Genomic DNA, 22,199 nt, shown 5'->3' on the forward strand with positions numbered 1-22,199 from the left:
TAATAAATATTATTAAAATATGTGATTTACTATTCAACAGGATTTTTACTACTAAGTAATTTAAGTCATTTTGTTGATCGTTTATGCGTAGAAACTAATGCAAATTGCCGCCTGAGAAATAGGAAGTCGACGCAATTTTTGTATTATTTATTCAATTTTAAATGGTCTTCCTATATTCATTACTTAATTTTTGAATATTTACATTTTGTGTAAATGATACCAAATTGGTGGTGCAGAGTCTGGCATGGTCCTTAGCACCTTAACTATGTTTTGACTTTTGACACTTAACAGCGACATAGCACATATAATATTTAATTTTTCAAGGTTTGCGCATAATTCATTCACTCTAACATCGTTAAAAATTCAAAATATTAGTCTATGGTTAAGATGTTGTTACAATAAACGATATGTAGTACGAAGATTTGTTAGAGTAGGATATCCAGGACATCGTGTCGATATTACTTTGATCGTACGTTTCTAGAACAGGCGGAAATACGGTCAATGAACCTAAGCTTTAAGTTGCGTTGATAGAATACGATATCTATCGCTATGTAAAAAAGACTTTATGAGCTTTAGAAAATTTATAAATTTTATAAAATTTACCTACTATTAAGTAGGCAAAGCAATTTTGTAATTCAGTGATTTAAAAATGAGCTGGGAGTTTCTTATCAAGTATTCTCCCCATATCAAAGCCCCTATACGAAATGATGTCATGACGTTTACAAAGTGTTCTTACAATATGTTATTTTATTGTCACCCAGAGGGGTACGCACAGATTACAAAGGTCGATTTGCCACGTCCCTGGTTATCTGGATTCTTCAACTAGCATCAAATAAGTCACGCACGCACCCTCTATTGTTCTTGCTACTCTTGACTGCCAGGTACCCTTTGGTCTCCGACCTGATTGTGGAATACAGTTCTTAAATTGTTGCAATTTTAATATGAGTACTAGCTACTGCCCGCGACATCGGGGTCACCCGCGTGCACGATTTTACGTAAAGGGTTTCAACTGTGAAAATTGTATCACGTAATTCTACATCATTTATTTAATAAATTATTACTAATCCTACAAAATGTTTACCATAATGACAGCTTTTCATATTTCAAATTTATTTTAATAATTAACCATAACATTCCGAATCAAAGCTATAATTATTATAAATAGTATGATATTTACTAATTCAACTTTAAAATTTCTATAAAAACGAGTGTACGACCAATTTTTCTTTAAAATGGAGTCAGCTTCATCTTTGCGCGTTAATATGAAAAAAGTGAACTCTGGTTTGGTTTATTTGGGTTTAAAAATTGACTCAAGGCATACAAGGAGAGAGATTTTGAAAAGTCGTATAGTTTATATTATTAATTTTTTTTGGCTCAACGGTGATGTACTAGGCGCCATCATATGTTTTATAAATGCAGTAATAAATCTGAAATCTTTTGAAAAAGCAACTTATATAGCACCCTGTTTTGTATTCAGCACATTCGCAAATTCTCGGGCATATACCTTAGTACACTACAATACAGAAATAAATTCAATTATAAATACATTATTGTATCTTGAAGATCGAGAAAATAAGAAACCAAAGAGTAAAGAACGGAAAGACATAATTCATAGAGGCTTGTGTTTTTTAAATATTGTAATTTCAGGGACAAAGGTCTTGAATATAGTTCTTGTTATGACGTTTTTCGTTAGTCCTTTAGTTTTGGTAGTTGTGAAGTATTTCAAGACGAACGAATGGAAGTTGTTGCTGCCATTTTTGATAACATATCCTTTTGATCCCTATGATATAAGATATTGGCCGTTCGTCTATATACATCAGATTTGGTCTGGTAAGTTTATTTTTAACTTATGGCTTAGCTGCTCAAATCTGGATATCTGTCTGTGAACCTGAATAATAACTCTATTGCTCTCGATAACTTTATGAGAAGGATTATAAATACAGTGAACAAGCCTTACAGTTTTTTCTCTGATCTGAACCAGTGGGATGATTGGCCGTAGGTACCGAGCGAGTACAAGAGTATGAGCTTTTTTCCAGTGCATTCGTATACCGGACGGGTCAGTTAATAGTTATTTGTTCAACAAGTGAGCAAAGTTATTTTTTTCTGCGAGTGCTGACCTTAAATCACGAATTGGTGAAGTGGTCCAGAATTGAATCACGAGCGTAGCGAGTGATTCTTACAGTTACTGAGGTAGTGAGTGATTTAAAGGCACGAGACAAATTTGCTCTCGTGTTAAACATACAACTTTACACCTCGACTCGCGAGAAAAGTGTTATAGGTTACAGTAAGAGAAACAATGTTTACTAGTATTTTAATTCTTTAAAAAGGCAATAGTAAAATTTATAAATCTAAATTTCGATAAGTAACATATAAATTTTTGTGACAATGAGATAATACGCTAGGCTAAAATGGGTTTCGGAACGCAACGGATCGAATTTTTTTATTTTTTAACGCGGAGTAATTCCCGCATGTATGGTCACGTGAAAAAAAAGCGTTTTTGCTGCGAGTTTCAATAGCGCCCTTTTCGTGCTGGAGAGGTGAAAAAAATATTTTATATTTTATCTAGTAAATTTATATTTCTCTGTTTACAGAAATAATAGTAGTACTTAGTACGTGCTGCACAGATATACTACTGTATATTTTCTGTACGTTTATTTCGATACAGTTTCGATTGCTGCAATATGAGATACGAAATATCTTCAAGAACCAGTGTCGAAACCGAGAAGAATTTCACGATGTGTTTATAGAGTTAGTGAAGTGGCATCAAAAACTTATTTGGTAATTATGAATGTAACAATAAAACCTTTATAATAAATTAATACTATTCATGGTAATAGGAATAACATTTTATTTTGAATAATAATTTGTAGATTATTTTTACTTATCTTTCTATAGAAACTCAAATTGAAATAGTTTTATTCAGAACTGCTATACGCATTCAAAAAGATATGATCAAACGGGTGCAACCAATTAATTAAGCGGGCGTTTTTTTATAAAATAACACTATAATAAAATTAATCCATAAAACAATTTGGGGGCACTCGCTCCATTCGCAAGGTCAATGGTGTGGTATCATTAAGAAGGTAATTACAGACTCATTCGATGTAACGTAAGGCTACTTGTACATTAACGGAGCCGCACCAGCGCCGGACCGCATTTTTGAGCATACGAAAATAATTGCGTTTACCACTAAAAAAACCCCATTTGCCGAATCACTGCTCTTCGACAACACTTCCCTTAAAGCCTCGCCTAGTATCGGAATACTGGGTTTTGAAATCTCAAGCGATTGCCAATTCCGTGGCAATCTGGAGGGCAAAGCCAAATTGGCTTCAAAGAAGCTGGGCGTCATCAATAGAGCACGGCAATACTTCAAGCCGGCCCACATACTAGCGCTCTACAAAGCGCAGGTCCGGCCACACATGGAGTATTGCTGTCATCTCTGGTCGGGCGCACCCCAGTATCAGCTCGACCCATTTGACCGCGTGCAACGTAGAGCAGCTCGAATTGTCGGGGACCCAGTGCTCTGGGAACGGCTGGATCACTTGGCGTTGCGTAGATATTGTGTGTCTTCTACCGCATTTACCATTGGCAGTGTTCCGAAGAGCTGTTTAAACAGGCTTGAATTGAATGACACGCTACAAGTTAGGATATTATCCCCACTATCTGGATGTGTGGCGGTCCTCCACAGTGCGGTTTTCTAGGAGCTTTCTTCCACGTACTACAAAGCTGTGGAATGAGCTTCCTTGTGCGGTGTTTCCAGGACAATACAACATGGGTACCTTCAAAAAAATCGCATACTCCTTCCTTAAAGGCCGGCAACGCTCCTGTGATTCCTCTGGTGTTGCAAAAGATTGTGGGCGGCGGTGATCACCTAACAACAGGTGACCTGTACGCTCGCTTGTCCTCCTATTCCATACAAAAAAAAATGTTTATAAGTGCATTTTTTTAGAAAAAAAAATAATTACAATAGAAGATTTCGACATTGAGTTAGAAATACTTGCTTTTTGTCTTAATGATAATAGTGACTACATAAGTATTTCAATATTAAAACTATGAGCAGGAGGCTTTTTAGTTTTGTTGGTAATTCTTTACTGAACTATGATCCTTGCATTACAATTCAACTCGGCATTAATGCGGTGCGTACGCGGTTCCGGTGCGGCGCCATGCGGTGCCAGCGTCACGTACAAGAAGCCTTAGCAAAGAGGTTGAATGTACTGTTGGTGCTAACCAGTACCATATTTTCTTCTGCAATATAATGTAATGGTGTAATTGATTTTTTCAACATCTCTGGTAGTGATGGCTGCAGCAGCTGTAAATGGGGTTGCCCCCATAATAGTAGCACGAATTTTTCTCCCAATAAAAATTCAATACAATAAATGTTATGATTATTTTCAGTGTCTCGAAAACTTTGGACATTGTTTATACAAAATCGACCTTACTTAACTTCTTAGTAAGCTCGATAATCATTTGTCTGACCGGATTTAATTTTATGGTAATTTATTAATGTATACTTAACTAGCTATTGCTTATGTATATTACAATTCCGAGCGTGATAGCTCAGTCTCACTAAATCATCAGCATCATCATCTTCATCATCATCATCATCATTTCAGCCAGAAGACGTCCACTGCTGGACAAAGGCCTCCCCCATGACGATGGGTCCTGCATTGCCCTCATCCAACCTATTCCGACGATGTTGACCAGATCGTTGGTCCATCTTATAGTTGGTCCATTGTTGGGCCTACCAAGACTACGTCTTCCGGTTCGTGGTCGCCAATACAGCACTTTTCTGCTCCAACGGCCATCTGTCTGTACCGCAGACTCTCGCTACATGGCCAACAGCGCCAAAATGTCGAATATCAACAGGCACAATAGCACTTTGACAGCCGCCAGTCCAGTAGTTTAAAGTAGAGGTTAATGCTTAGAATATACTAGCAACTAGACTATCGACGATGTGACAGCCCGATAATGAGTGACATATTTTAATTTGTCAATGTGTGCGTCAGCTAGTGGCTTAATATTCAAAATACTAAGGAGCTAATGGCAACCGCTGCTGATTCTTTACGACTTGTCAATCAAAATTGGATACAGTAACAACCACTGACCTCTACTATTTACCACTGGCCTGGTTGCTGTCAAAGTGCTTTTGTGCCTGTTTGATATTCGCCATTTTGGCGCTGTTGGCCATGTAGCGAGAGTCTGCGGTACTAAAAACCAGTAATGACGACCACAGCTACACTACCAATGATAGGAAAATTACAAAGGATAATTTAATTAAAAAGGAATTAAAAAGGATATTTACAAAAAAAATATGTACTTTATTACGTTGATTCCTGAAGTATAAATAACACGGAAAACGACCGAGTATTGTACGCTTCTCTCGTAGCCATTTGTGTTATACATCAAAATTAGTTCTCTGGACGCTCGCGAGTGGCGCTTCAAATAAGGTCAGTGGGAAACAACAGATTCGCTTACCTTTTCTATCTTGGTGTATTGGTGCTAGAGATGATCTTCTCTCTCGCCTATTTTGTTTGTCTATACAGTAGTTTGCTGTAAGTTTATGATAATAATATATATATTTTCAGGTGTTTGAAGACAAAATGTTGGCTTGCACGTTCTTTGTGTTTCTTTCGAGTAATCTATTGCAAATATTTTTCTTGTGTTACTTCGGTGATATGCTAATGAGATCGGTGAGTGCTTTTACTTCAATATTTTTTTTAATTTTAACGAAGTTCAATGTTAAAATATGGTGCAGCACAAAAAATTGGACTAATCGAATCTAAATTGTAATTTTTTTTAACCAAAAGCCTAAATATGTGAATTTAGTTCAGTAATCACGTAAATTGAATAATGTTTTTGAATATTAAATGAATTTCATTGAAAATATCCCTATATTTTTTCACAGAGTGAAGAAGTCAGTTCAGCTATATATAACAGCGAATGGTACAGCAAAGGAAGGGGAATCGGAAAGAATTTTCATATTGTACACGCTAGGTAATGCTTTTTTGTACGCTATACATGGAGTTTGAGGATCATCATCATCATCATCAGCCGGGAGACGTCCACTGCTGGACAAAGGCCTCCCCCAAAGATTTCCACGACGATCGGTCCTGCGCTGCCCTCATCCAACGTATTCCGGCGATCTTGACCAGATCGTTGGTCCATCTTGTGGGGGGCCTACCAACACTGCGTCTTCCGCTACGTGGTCGCCATTCGAGGACTTTGACTTGGAATTTTTTTGTTTGTGGATCACTTGATGGAAATACCCGCTAATAGCATCAAGAAATGTGCAGTTCAAAACTCAAGGCTTTCAAATCTATGAACGATTGGTATTTATTAGTTAGGTATCTAAAGTGATAGGTATTATAAGGTAACTAGATAATATTCAACGTACCCTACATTGTAATTATGTAAACTGCGAAACGGATATGGCAGTGGGCAGAGCACATAGCTCGGGCAGCAAAGTCCTCGAATGGCGACCACGTACCGCAAGGCGCAGTGTTGGTAGGCCCCTCGCAAGATGGACCGATCATCTGGTCAAGATCGCCGGAATACGTTGGATGAAGGCAGCGAAGGACTGAGAGGAGATCTTTGGACTTTGTTTGACAGTAGTGAACGTTTTCCGGATGATCCTTCCATCCTTTTTCATCATCATCAAACTATAAAAATGAAGACTGCTAGTACAGTGTAAATGTTTATATAAACAAACTCTATGTAATCAAATGTTACTTTCAATAATTATTCAAAGTTCGAACTAAGGGACTGGTGCGCGTTTGTAATCTTATGTTCTTTTTAATCTAAATGTTATCATTTATTCAGTATCTACAAATATCTTTTACCAGTGGGAGGTCCTTTGCACAGGATGCCGGCTAGATTATGGGTACCACAACGGCGCCTATTTCTGCCGTGTAGCAGTAATATTACTGTTTCGATCTGAAGGGCGCCGTAGCTAGTGAAATTTCTGGGCAAATGATACTTAACATCTTATGTCTAAAGGTGACGAGCGCAATAATTGTAGTGCCGCTCAGAATTTTTGGGTTTTTCAAGAATCCTGAGCGGCGCTGCATTGTAATGAGCAAGGCGTATCAATTACCATCAGCTGAACGTCTTGCTCGTCTCGTCCCTTATCTTCATCAAAAATTGATTTATTTTCCCTAGTTGTAGTAGGAAGACGCTACAAGTAAGTTCTCTTATTCGATAAAAAAAAACAATAATTTTTGTAGATCACAGAAGCCATGCAAGCTCACTGCCTTCAGATACGCTGACGTTAATCTTCGGGCCTTTACAAGTGTGAGTGTATTATCTGATTTTTTATTGATAAGTAGATAATATTTATATCTATATAGCTCAGTTCTCTCATTTGGTAGAAATATTCCTTTGGTAGAGTAGAAGGCAGCTAAGAACGGAATTTACGAAATTTAATTGAGTTTTTAGGGTTCCGTAGCCAAATCGCCAAAAATGGAACCCTTATAGATTCGTCATGTCTGTCATTCTGTCTATCCGTATGTAAAGGCCACTTTTTTCCGAAACTATAAGAACTATACTGCTGAAACTTGGTCAGTAGATGTATTCTGTGAAACGCATTAAGATTTTCACACAAAAATAGAAAATAACACAATATATTTTTGGGGTTCCCCATTCTTAGAACTGAAACTCATAAAATAGTTTTCATCAAACCTATACGTATGGGGTTTCTGTGGATAGGTCTTCAAAAATGATATTGATGTTTCTATTTTCAATTTTTCCTAAACTGAATGGTTTGCGCGAGAGACCCTTCCAAAGTAGCATAACGTCCCCCCCCCCCCTCCCCCTTAAAGTTCTGTAATAAGAGAATTATAGAACTTAAAAAATGTATATGATGTACATTACCATACAAACTTCCACCAAAAATTGGTTTGAACGAGATCCAATAAGTAGTTTTTTTTAATACGTATAAATGATGAGCGCTCAAATGAACTGTATGATTTTGGTCAAAGATTTTTTGCCTTTCCATTTAAATAATTTTCCTTTATGCTGGAAACTTTCATGGGCGAGTTCGACTCGCACTTGGCCGCTTTTTTATAAGAAACCAATGCTTGTCGGGTCATTATTATTACGTATATAATGTTATTTAATTTGTTCCAGATCTTGAGTACAGCTTGGTCCTACTTCGCCCTTCTAAAAACACTTTATAAATAAACTAGCGACCCGACCCGGCTTTGCACGGATAGACTAACATTAGTGTCACACCACATCCGCTTCTTGCATCGAGCCGTTGACGAACAATATACAACTATACTCATAGTCACGCTGATAAATTGTCTGAAGCAAACCTCTGCCTACGCGTCTATTACGGCAGAGTTTTTGTTCAGTTGTGTTTCGACCGCGCTTTGAATACAACGCCACGCAATGACTTAGGAATCAGTGAAAAACTGTCCAAATAACAGCACATCCAAACTTTAAAAGGATAGAGTGTCGTATTTCAGGTAAGTGCGCAATTAAATCAACAAAATCGTGTAACTAACTTGACGTTTTTATTCATTCTATTACATTTTAATTGCTAAAACAAAACGTTCTTGCCTCGTGTTCGCGTGTGTCTCGCGCGTGACGTAGTGTTACTACTTCTAATGACTTTGAACATAACTGCTACGAAATAAGGTGTACTTTGAATGAATGTTTTAATGTTAACAGTACAAGTTAATGTTACGTATATTCAACGCCGCTCGGACATTTTTTGACGACCTTTTAATAGGCGATTGTGAGTCTAGTTGTTTATTGTACGTCAATGCATAGAGCCTGTCAATTAGATATAAATTAAAAGCACATTTTTTCCCCTTACTTGAAGTTTTTTTTAACATTTTACTTCATATCCTTCAGTTTGTTAGTGTAAGTATTTACATATGTAAACGAACATCCTTCCCGTCTTCATTTTCGTTACTTCGACTGAAATAAACTCTATTGACAGATGTCATACTGTTGTTGTAATTTGTCAAAGATGTCGGGAAAAAACAAGCCGACTGGAAGCTTTCATCGAAAGCGATGCCTGTTCTCTTTGAGATATAACAAAACAACGTATAATTACTCTTTTATAGATCTGCAAGAAAGGTATAAGAATATTTTTATTATGTGCTAAGTAATAAGCTATTTAGACGGATTTATTATTAAGCCTCAAATCAAATTAAATACGATAGTTACCTTAAGACGTATTTCATATAATGATAGCCCTTTACACCATACAATTTAAATTAACATCATAAAAAATATCGCAAAATAAAAATGAATACACAAGAAAATAAATTTCGGCAGCCCTGTGTCGGGGCAAATTGAAATTCCAAAACACCTTATTCATATAGGTCATGGAAATGACACTTATGAATGTCATAAAAAAAAATAAAAATATTTTTTGATTGTGTTGAGCTAATGAGAAGAAGTAGCAAGAAACTCATTGCCACTCTTTTAAGTCAAGATTTACATTTTAATTGTTTTACAAATCATTTCAATTACAATATATGCAAAGTGACGGAACAAAAATACTCAAATATCAAAAAATGAAAGGCTTACACGAGAAAGTAAAAAAAAAAGGAAAATTAATACTTATAAACACAAGAGTTATTGAGTACAGTAGATCCATCAATGCACACATACCGTAAAAAAAAGGCATTATGTGAGCATTTCATAAAATAAAATATATAATAACTTTCACTTTAAAGAAAATAATAATAATCAATCACACATCAAGCAGACCTTCCGGTAACAAGATCATCCAGCCACCACGAGTAGCACCCGTTCACGAGCATGACGCGTGGACCAGCCATCGCCTCCCTCGACCATATTTTAGGGAAGGGAACGACCCTCCCCACGTCGCCGTCAAAGAATATATAATAGTACAAGTTGGGACGGGACTCGCTTGATATTACCCATGCTGGATCGAACGCCGAGAATAACTTACAACAGACAGCCTAGATATAATTTCAACCTGTCTACCATTGAAATCATTCCAGAAAATAAGAGCGTTTCCCTTATAATTGATCATCATCGTTTTATGTCCACTACTGAACAAAGGCCTCCCCCAAAGATCGCCACGATGGTCGGTCATGCGCTGCCCTCATCGAACCTATGCCGGTGATCTTGACGAGATCGTCGGTCCATCTTGTGGTGGCCAACACTACGTGTTCCGGTACATGGTCGCTATTCGAGGACTTTACTGCCCCAACGGCGATCTGTCCGTCGAGCTATGTGCCCTTCCCACTGCCACTTCACTATCGCAACCATCTGGGGCATGCCGGTAAGTTTGGTTCTCCTACAGATCTCCTCATTTCTAATTCGATCTCGAAGGGAAACTCCGAGCATGACGCTTTACTTTGCCCTCTGAGCGACCATGAGCTTCCTCATAAGGTCCATAGTTAGCGAGCACGCCTTCATTCCGTATGTCATTGTAAAAAATACTATAATAATTTTACAATATTTCAACGTTGCAATTTACCTGTACAAAAAATATAAAAGCTAAATCACGGTGCAAATAAAAAAGGGACAACAACGTGACGTATCATCCAAAAAAGAGGATGCATGCAACTGGTTGCATAAAAAGAAAACGAATCTTGTCGGCCAGTATCCGGATTCACGGGGAACGCGACGAAACAGACTGGTTGATTTATTTGTGAACAGATGATTTATTGTTCGAATAAGTTTTTAGTCCAACCCTTTATTTGATTTGGGTTTTTATATGTCACCAATTTTATTCTCAATCGTCCAAGTGATAAAGAGAAATGGATAGAAAAATATTTTTGCCTGCGGGGATTAGTTCCATTCGCAGAGTAGTAATAATTGTAGTTTGTCGCTTCATTAACCTGTCCTTGAGAACTCTTCTTGTTGTTGTTAAATTAAAAATTACCTTTCTTAGCACGGGCTAGTAAAAAAAGAAGGACTCCGCGCCGTGATATTAGCAAGTGAAGCACCTTTATGCTAGTGCGTGGGTGGTTACGGGGTACACCAGATACACAATTTTTTCTCCAATAATCATATATCCACGAATACTTTTATATTATTGTTTTTACACTTTTTCACAACGCACGATGGCATTTTTAAAATATTTTAATGCGACGCAAACTGATCTGTCACGGAAGATGGCAAATCTCATAATGGCTGCCGATCGGCTTGTATAAGTGTAAGTGTATGCGTGGGGCTATGTATTTACACGTTTATCTATTATTATATGTTTTATTCTTGAACGAACCAAAAATTCTGAGCTGCACTTCAACTGTGCTTATCACCTTGAGACATAAGATGTCAAGTGTCATTTGCCCAGTAATTTCACTAGCTACGGCGCCTTTCACACCAAAAATACAGTAATGCTTACACATTACTGCTTCACGGAAGAAATAGGCGCCGTTGTGGTATCCATAATCTAGCCGGCATCATGTGCAAAGGAGCCTCCCACAGGTGCAAGTATTGGACTGAATAACTTACGTGCTTTATATATATTTTTTTGTTATTAAGATGCTCGAATAAATCGCGACGTTAACCTATTTTTGCTCCTCATAGCCATTATATATTTTGTTTTGGGAAAATTATGCAAGTCCTTGCTTAATAAACTGAGCTTCGACTCAGTTTGGTTATATTGCGAAATTACTAGAATTGTGACTGTATCTATGTATCTACTACACTGATCTCTACTATATACCACTGGACTGGCGGCTGACAAAGTGCTTTAGTACCTGTTTGATATTCGCCATTTTGGCGCTGTTGGCCATGTAGCGAGAGTCTGCAGTACTAAAACTAGTGATGACAACATTAGCAAACATTGATAGATGGTGGGAAACTATTTATAAAAAAAAGTGTACTTTATTACGTTGATTCTTGAAGTAAGCTATAAATAATACGGAAAACGAACGAAATTAATTCAAAATGCAAAACTACTTCAGAGTATATTTTGTACGTTCCTTCGCAGCCATTTGTATTATACGTCAAAATTAGTTCTATGGACGCTCGCGAGTGGCGCTTCAAATAGGCACAAACAATTTGCCGTCAAATATATGGAACAGCCTGTCTAGTGGTATTTATACAGCTCAGTGATCTACTACGAAAGAAGTAACTTATTTAGCTATCTATATTCCTGAAACTTCTACAAATAAAGCATGATTCCGTTCTCACTACATTATTACTATATCGTTCCAGTAACGGACAAGATAGAGTTTATTCTGCATATTATCACTCAACACCCTTACATCATTTATACGTCTAGATATACTATGTTAGGTGTGAAAACGCTGAAAAAAATAGACTTTAGAACTAATCTCTATTTTGAGCAATGCACGCACACTAACAGAAAGTGTCATACAAATCGCGAGTGTAAGTCGTATCTTGTTACGCACACTAAACGTATATTCCTGGCCTGTTTTTTTCGATTGTCTAACAGCAAAATACTCTTATACAAATAAAACTGTAAACAAATCGTTCACAAAATTTTGTTTTCAGTTTTATTTGTGTAATTAATCCCAGAAGTGAGGGTTTTTAAAAACACATCAAATTGTTTAGTAAGATACTCTATCTAGACGTATAGTTATATAAGAAGAGTATACTTATGTAATGAATTTTTGTAGTTGCATATGAGTATGAAACTTTTCAGTAGAATGGAGTGATATTATTATTTGGTTCTCGTATATACGTATGTATCTTGTATATATATAGTACTACAATGAGAGGTAATTGTGTACACGAGTTAAATTTACAAGTTGCATTGTGATAGAGTGGTTTTGAGTGAACCATAGCGAGTGACAAGAACATAACATATTGCAACAACACTTGGTTTTTTTTATAACAATCAGGGGCTAGATGAACAGGACGCCTAGGTGATGGTAATTGATATGCCCTGCCTATTGCAATGCGGTGCCGCTCAGGATTCTTGATAAGCCCAATAATACTGAGCAGCACTAAAGCTGCACTCGTCACCTTAAGATCTAAGATGTTATATCTCATTTGCCCAGTAATTTCACTAGCTACGGCGCCCTTCAGACCGAAACACAATAATGATTGCACATTATTGCTTCACAGCAGAAATAGGCGCCGTTGTGGTACCCACAATCTAGATGTGCAATTATCATGTGTTAAGGAGCCACCCACTGGTAAATGTCAGAAAGCTACATTAGTTCGTAAAGGGGCTTTGACATAGGGAGAAGAACTGATAAGAAACTCTCAACCTATTTTTATTTACTATCTTCTATATAATCTGCTATACTTTATAGCAAAGAATATTTAATAGAACAAGTTAGTAATTATAGTAAAACTTTATTGTTAAAATAGCTGTCCTGTTCGCCTCGACCTTTATTTCAAAAAAATCAAGTTAATAAATACTTCCTAAAGTAGGTATTTATTGACACTAAATACAATAATTATTAGTGTTGTTAGAAATCAATCTATCAGTGCCTACCAAGTGTTTCGAATTCAACGAAGTACCATAGATCTACAAGAAACTTGATATCACTAGCAGCTGGCTGGCGAGAATAAAGAATAAACAATAACTCAGGAGATCAACAAGTGCTACGGGGATGTACAACTACAGACCCACAAATTTTTTCACATTCTTCAGAACTATATACTCGAAGGTTAACCGAAGTGAGCCCTATTGCTAATACACCGCTGTTCATCGTTCTGTCTGTTTGTCAGTGGACCGTATCGATAGACTTTCAATATACTAGCGTATAGACAAACTAAGCATATCAGAGGGAAGAATATCTCTAACGGAGATACAGCAAACATATAAAAGTAAAGCGAATCTATAATTACTGTAACCAATTTAACGATTGACGAGTTAAAAATGGCCGCGAATTCTTGGGCTGTCAGGTTGTTTATTCAATGGTATACTTATTCTAAGTCTATAGCTGTATCTTATAAATCACAATAGCTAAATAGCTGAAATATCAACAGCTTGTGAATTAGTTTCGTATTCCAAAATGGCCGCCATTTTGGCGCCATAAAATTAAAAATGTGTACCTTATAGTTATTTAATTATTTCAAAAATTTGGGTATAGTAATATAGCTCACTTTAATATGAAAAAGAATGATTATTGTACAAATTAATTAAAAGAATTCATTTATCAACTTTACTTTCAACATTACTTTAATCAATTTTCATTCATAGAACTACAACCTTCATGATTATTCACACAATTATGATTAATAACAAATCCAAAAATTTAAACTTTAACTTTTTGGTTACTATACAAAGAACGTTTAATTTGTTTTCGATTTTCAAATTTCTGTCAAACGTCAAATGCGTGACGCTGCAAATTTTTCATACAAAAAAATTGTATCGAATAATAAGAGTAGAAATAAAAAGTACCTAACTGAATAATATGTACCTACATTACATTTAGAGTAAAAAGAAAACTCACGAGACTCAAGTTGCACATCGCAACAAGATACATGACATAGACACAAAACAAAAACCTAGAATGCAGCTGTTTCACGTCGCCGGTGTTTTAGGAAAGCGCGGGAAAAGCGTTTAATGTCACTTTTTAAATTGTTACACTGAGGCAAAGGTATTTGAACAGCCGAGTCAGTGCTTTGAAAATGTCGTTTAATTTTTAACTGAAACTTGACGTGTTTTGTATACAATTAGAACATTTTAGTTGATACGTTTATAAAATTAATAGTAATTCTGTTTCGTGCCCTTTTTTATTAGTCCACTGCACAAAAATAATAGTTTTTGTATCGGATGCTTGATTTCTTACTAGAAATGTCAATACTTGTATAAATTATATGCCTATAATTTTTTTTCCAGCTGGGAGTAAATATAAAATATTTTTTAGTTGAAATCAAAATCATCAAAATTATAAGCGTCATGCAACATTAGTGCTGGGTATAAGTGAATTTGAATGGATTTAGTGAAAAGTTCAACGTGTATACTTGTTAATATGTTAATTATTTTTAACCATTATGAAATATTAAATTTTAATACTAAAAGTTCCAAGTTTTCTCTTCTATGGGTCTCTGTAACTGCCAATTTTTTATTTTATACAAGAGGGGGGGCAAACATGGAAGAGTTTCACGTGATGGGTAATGGTGAGGCAACCAGGAATGGACATCGACAACGACAAACGTCAAGAGACGTGTATCCAGCCTATAAGGTAGGAGTATACTCTAAGCTTGAATGTCCCTAAGTCCTATCCGGTCTAGAAACTACAGCTGGTTATTAATTCCACAATGTGGCTGTGCAACAAGTTCCCGGCAAGCATGTGGTTGTGAAATGCCTTTACGCGATAAACGTCTTACATACAATATATTTATTAAGACATCTTAAAAAAAAGTGGGAATATGTTCTTCACTATTGTATTTTTAATTGTAAACCTGCCATTTTATTTCATATATACCGTTAGGTTCCAAAGGCTTATATTTTAAGCTTTCTAAACACGAGAATTCCAGCAGGTAGACAGTATCACCATCCGGTAAGCTTCTAAGAAACCTGCCATAGAGTATCCAACCAAACGAAGACAGTAAAAATATATTTTATAATAATCAAACATAAAATAAAAGCATAACTTCAATTTACCGATAAAGCTTTTTATATCTACTCTACTATCTCTAAGTCTTTGAGAGGGTCATATATAATATATGCAATTGTATGCTAACTTAAAAAACACCTTTAGTCCCTTCCAACATGGATTTCTGAAAGGTAGATCTACTGTTTCTAATCTTTTACTTCTCAACAATTTTGTTACAGATGCTATGGATAATGGTATGCAAGTCAATGTAATCTACACCGACTATAGTAAGGCGTTTGATAAAATCGACCACAATACATTAATATGTAAGCTATCTCAGTCAGGAATACGGGGTGACTTGTTACGGTGGTTCTCGTCATACATAGATAATCATTCACAAGCTGTTGTACTAAATAACTACATTTCTAGTTGGGTTCCAGTTCCTAGTGGTGTTTCCCAGGGATCTCTACTTGGTCCACTTCTTTTTATATTCTATGTAGGTGATATAGATTCCTGTTTTAAGTCTTCCAATTTACTTTCCTTCACTGATGATATGAAAATATTCTCTTCAATAACATCAATCCTTGACATAATTGCCCTTCAGGAGGATCTCAACCGCCTAGAGGAGTATTGTCTTACTAATAAACTAGAACTTAATACATCAAAATGTTCAGTAGTCACATATACCCGTAAGATTAACATCCTACAAACAAATTACACATTAAGAGGTCAGGTGCTCTCAAGATGCAATGGTACGAGGGTTCTCGGCGTTTACCATGACTCTAAGTTGCTATTCAATGATCACATTGATACGATAGTTAACAAGGCTTCAAACGCATTAGGTTTTATTAAGCGAATTTTAATAATATTAAGACTACTAAGATACTATATTGTACTTTTATTAGAAGTAATCTGGAATACGCTTCACAAATTTGGAATCCTACATATAGTACGTATGTTGACCGTCTAGAAAGTGTTCAGAGGCGATTTTTAAGATATCTTTGTTTTAGATTTAAGGTACCTTACGATTCTAACAGCTATGTTGATTAGTGTAAAAAGTTTCACTTCTTACCACTGAAAGAACGGCGAAATATAACTGACTTTTTATTTATGTTAACAATTATAAGCAATCATGTCGATGGCCCAGATCTGCTGCATAAAGTTAATTTTAATGTACCTCAAAAAACTCTTAGATTTAGCCCTCCACATTGTGTTCCTGCTGTTAGTAGCAACTATAGGCAAAACTCATATATAGTGCGAGCGTGTAGAACAGTGAATGATGTTAGTAGATTATTAGATATTGATATATTTGCTACAAGCATTTCCAAGGCAAAGCAGTGCATAACCCTCAACTTTTTTAATTAAGTATTGTTTTTTGTTATCTGTTTAAAAGTATCTTTATTGTCATGAATTTGAGCCGAAAAATAGTGTTCACGTACATATTTAATATTACTTCTATTAGTGAAAACCTGTAATTGGCTATCTGTTACTAATTAAGTTTCTACAGAAATTTAATTAGTAAAAGAAATTGTATTAGGTGTTGGTTTTCCTTAAATAAATAAATAAAATAAATATCGAATAATCAAAATTGTAAAGAAGAAAAATTAAAACTGTTACAATTTAGGTAAGAAATAAAAAAAATATAATTCTAATCATATAATTTTTGGCCATTCTTTCGATTGGCATCATAAAAGTAGGGGTGTTTTTTTAACATTTAAGTCTGTTCGATACCCAGACGAGGCAAGTAATTTTTAGAAAATCTTTGAATGCAGAATTACTCACTTTGAAAAATAACATAAAGTCTTCTTTCAGTAAAATACCCTATCTACGATATTTAAGGTACTTTACCTTCATGTGCCATAACTTTGGGACATCCTGTATATATATGTATATGTGTGTGTGTATATATATATATATATATATATATATATGAGTGTACTATATATATATATAGTAATTACCATCAGCTGAACGTCCTACTCGTCTATATAGTACCTACACTCAAAAATTTGGCGATATTATAATAAAAGTGTATCACCATTCACATCATTATAACAATGTATGAACCGGAATTAATGGAAGATTAAAGTCTAGTCTAGCCTTGTTGAAATTCTACGCTTAAAAATAAAAGTAAACTTAAAAACTATGTAATGTAAAAACACAGTTACAATTACACGCGTTTTAACCCTAAAGTGTTTTATTACAAGCAAGAAATCACATCGCACTATATTGGGCTACACGATAATATGATTTTTTTTCAAATAACGTCTCCTCCGGTGAAGTACTCTAAGAATTAAGTTCGCTTCTCGTATTATATTTGTATTTTTATTTAGGTATATTTTTACTGTTTTTTGGATAAGCTTGTGTTTTTTATTCTAAGTTTAAATGTTAATATTTTGTGAAGTAGGTATATTTTTTATCAATGTGAAGCCGAATTTGCGCCTTATACAATTGCAGGCGGTAGCTTATAGTGAAGTGCGGTTTCGCTTTAGCTTACTACATAAAGTATTATTATTATTATTTGTTTGTTTTTTTTTTATTTCTCTAACGGGATAAACACGAATACGATTTCTTAATAACTAACATAGATATATTTTTAAGATTATTTGATTGGAAAAAATATTGCACTAGAAAAGAGGTAATAAACGATATACTAGTACCTAAACTATGAGATAGCGTATTTATAAAGGTATTTATTTTATTCTGGTTATCGATTCGATGTGGATGATATCCTAATCCTAAATCGATATAATGAGTCAACTGTCAATGTCTTCGTCAACTTCTATCATAGTTTTTGACTTTGACGTAAGGTTTTATTCACTTGTGCTTTGCGAACGCTTGTTAAATACATTGTTATTTTATTTTTCTGCGATTTTTAATTATGAAAGGATAATATAAGGAAATTAATTGATTATAAGTTAATAAAATAATGGTTGTTTCCTTTTCATTCTTTTTGTGGTCAATTAGCCTCTTTTAATATTGAAGGGAACAAATGTACTTCAACTAAAAAGTTTATGTTTGTTCCGGTAAACAATAGGCGAATGGAGAAATATAGAGGCAATGTTTCAGAAAAACTCTCAAACTTTTATTTGAATTATAACAGTAGTCCATATGAGATGTATGGTAAGTTATTCAAAATAATTAAAACAGAGTTTGCTTCTATATTTACTTCAAAGACAGTCAACTCGGGTGGTCTCTTGTCATTTAACAACTGGGCAACAGCTGGTATTCATAGGAGCAGACAACGGTTATATGAACTATATAGTGAGAGATCATCATGTAATCATGATGCATCTTTCCTTGTATATGTAAAATATTATTCAAAATTATTTAAGAAAGTATGTACTATTGCTAAGTCAATGCATATTAGAGAAATAATTAAAAATGCTTCAGATAAAATAAAAATTACTTGGAAAGTTATTAACTGGGAATCTGGAAGAGCGAAAGACTGCAAGTTTGAATATAATCTAATAATAAACAATACAAAAATCCACTCTGAGCAGGAAGTAGCTTCTGCTTTTGAGAATTTTTTTCTGACATTCCAGTTTCCATCTCAAGCACCCTTGTCTCCTCCACCAGTGTTGCCGAGTCACTTCTTTTGGAAAATGTTAAGGAATGTAAACGAAATTTCAAATTCAGTGTTGTCAGCCCAGTAGAAATAATTAAAACTTTTAGATCCTTAGAAATGAAAAAAACTGCTGATATATGGGGCATATCTGTAAAAATAATAAGTTCTGTTATTGACGTCATAGCACCATATCTAGCACTAGTTTTTAATAGCTGTATTGAACATGGCGTGTTTCCTGACCTTCTGAAGTATAGTAAAATTACACCAATATTTAAATCGGGACTAACTTCTGACCCGAACAACTATCGCCCTGTTTCGGCTTACTCACTTTAACACTTATAAGTTACTTCATATAAAACAATTTGGCTTTACTAGGGGACGCTCGACTACGGATGCAGGTGTTGAACTCATCAGGAATATTTTTGAGGCCTGGGAGGAATCACAGAATGCACTTAGTATCTTCTGTGATTTATCTAAGGCTTTTGATTGTGTTCAACATTCAACGCTGGTCAGAAAGCTATGCCACTATGGTATAAGAGGATCTGCACTCGATCTTCTGATCTCATATTTAAATAATAGGATTCAGAGGGTCGAGGTGAATGGCAGGAGATCTCCTGGGACTCCTCTCGGTATGGGGGTACCACAAGGGTCTATTCTTGGACCCTTCCTCTTCCTCAATTATATAAATGATCTACCTAACCTTGTAGAAAAAAAACACAAGGTGGTATTGTTTGCAGATGACACTTCACTTATATTCAAAGTGAAACGAAGCCAAGTTTTGTATGACGAAGTAAACAATGCTCTATCTGACATCATGTACTGGTTTAGCGCCAATAACTTATTGTTAAATAATCATAAAACCAAATATATTAAATTCAACGCGCCAAATGTCAAAAATGTAGATGCGAATATTTTATTAAATGGAGAGGTGGTTAAAACCAGTGGAATCTGCTATATTTCTTGGCATTACTCTTGATTCCAAATTGCAGTGGGGCCCCCATATTGAAGGATTGGCGAATAGGCTTAGTTCTGCAGCATATGCGGTTAAGAAAATTAGACGGTTAACTGACATAGATACGGCGAGATTAGTATACTTTAGTTATTTTCATAGTATTATGTCCTATGGTATATTGTTATGGGGCAGTGCGGCCGATATTAATACTATATTTGTGCTGCAGAAGAGGGCTATTCGCGCGATTTATAACCTAGGTCCTAAAGAATCATTAAGAGAAAAATTTAAAGAAATAAACATTTTGACTGAATTTTAAATCCTATTTTGAATAAAAATATTTGAATTTGAATTTGAATTTGTGGTATGTTTTGATAAAAGATTCTGTCGAACTGAGAACCCTCCTCCAGCCTCCTATTTTTGAAGCTAGTTAAAAAAGATCTTGTTGAAATTATTTACGAAAAACTTATCATAATATTATTATTGCAGTTAGGCCTTCTATTTCCTTTCGTGGTCATCTTCGGTGGAAACAACTCATGATGCATACTGTGAAATACTACTCTGGGGGCAATGATATTTAAAAGTATAGGTAACCTAGACAACATTCGGTCATCGGTGTTTATAAATGATACACTAACGCACACATGAATAATTTAACATTGGAATAGCACACTACATTACGATTACACGTCAAAGAAGGATAGTAATAATTAGTAAATGCAACTATCGCAAGCGAAAAAGAGATAAATCTAATTTGCTAATTGCTTCGTATTTGAATAGATAAATACAGAATCATCCATCAGATATGATTTTTTACCGTACTTCGTGATTTATGACTAAAATACGATTCATTGATGAATTCTTGTAGTAAAAGTTTTAAAGTAGTAAAACTGCATTGAAATTAGGTAGGTAAATAGTGTCATTGATTTTATAAAAAAATAATTTAATTTATATTTAAATTTACGATGATGAATCATCGTATTACCACATTGATGATATGAATTATTTGTACATAAAATAATGAAAAACATAAAGACATAACAAAACAAAACCGAAATTTATTTACAGTAAGGGTCCCTAATCCCATTTTTACAATTTTACTAACGACGGCTCCCAAAAAGTCTTAAGTTTACAATTATTATTTTTTGTATCTTATATTATTGATGAATGTCTTTTTGTTGAGGGTTTATTACAATAATATAATAGGAGAAGAATAAAATGATCCATTGATTCTTCTGCAGTTAGCAAGGGATATACCGAAAGGGACAGCGTTACCGAAAAAAACTCCGTAAGCAAATAGCACTCACTGTCTACGTCCGCTACCTACCCTAAAACTTGTTTTTTTAGTTTGATAGTTCAGCTATCTATATACGCACTCGTTTATTATTACATTTCGTATAACATTCACTGGAACAACGCTGTATTTACATCATTTCCTAAAATATACTACCTCGATCATCCCGAAACAGACAGCATCAATATTTCGCCATTTCTGTACGTTAATCTATGTCGGCACTCGAGACTCGAGTCGTCACGCTGCGGCATTCGACTTGACTCGGCTTGTGAAATCAAATAAAATGTTATAATTCATTATTTCTTAACTGTATGTAAATCTATGATTTCTTTTAACTTTCGTAATTACTGCATCTTCCCATAACCCAAGACGGCATTTTAATATTGTACCTACCTATATCAAATTGTAAGCAATTCTGTCAACAACAAACGCGTGCGTACCGTTTTCGTATCGAGAGAGCGACTACGACCAAAAGAACCAATTGCCTCCATTTAGGCCTCCATTAGGTATTTACCTTTTTTAATACTATAATATCTTTCATTGTCCGGGGATAGACCAATGATATTTAAAAGTATAGATAGGTTACGTAGACAACATTCGGTGTTTGAAAATGATACACTAACGCACACATGAATAATTTAACATTGCAATAGCACACTAAATTACAATTACACGTCAAAGAAGGATAGTATTGGCATTTTAATGTTGTACCTATATCAAATTGTAAGCAATTCTGTCAACAACAAACGCGTGTGTACTGTTTTCGTATCGAGAGAGCGACTACGACAAAAGGAACCAATTGACTCAATTTAGGCGATTGATTTTCGGCGCGCTAGTGACATATCTACCTCTTTTAATACTATAATATCATTGGGGTAGACAGTTCTAACATGGTTATGCAAATAATATTGTGGATTCATGGCTTTACAC

At 35.1% G+C, this 22,199-nt stretch overlaps 1 protein-coding gene across 1 annotated transcript; it reads left to right on the top strand.

Moving 5' to 3' along the window:
* The first annotated feature begins 1,262 nt into the window (after positions 1–1,262).
* Positions 1,263–8,795, top strand: LOC126976293 (odorant receptor 4-like). The gene is made up of 7 exons (XM_050824565.1): positions 1,263–1,830; positions 2,592–2,778; positions 4,396–4,492; positions 5,586–5,690; positions 5,906–5,994; positions 7,224–7,290; positions 8,125–8,795. Exons 1-7 carry the CDS (start codon positions 1,263–1,265, stop codon positions 8,176–8,178), a joined length of 1,167 nt encoding a protein of 388 aa, XP_050680522.1. The 3' UTR covers positions 8,179–8,795.
* Positions 8,796–22,199: the final 13,404 nt, after the last annotated feature.

This window comes from Leptidea sinapis, chromosome 40 (genome assembly GCF_905404315.1).
Source record: "Leptidea sinapis chromosome 40, ilLepSina1.1, whole genome shotgun sequence".
NCBI classification, from domain to species: domain Eukaryota; kingdom Metazoa; phylum Arthropoda; class Insecta; order Lepidoptera; family Pieridae; genus Leptidea; species Leptidea sinapis.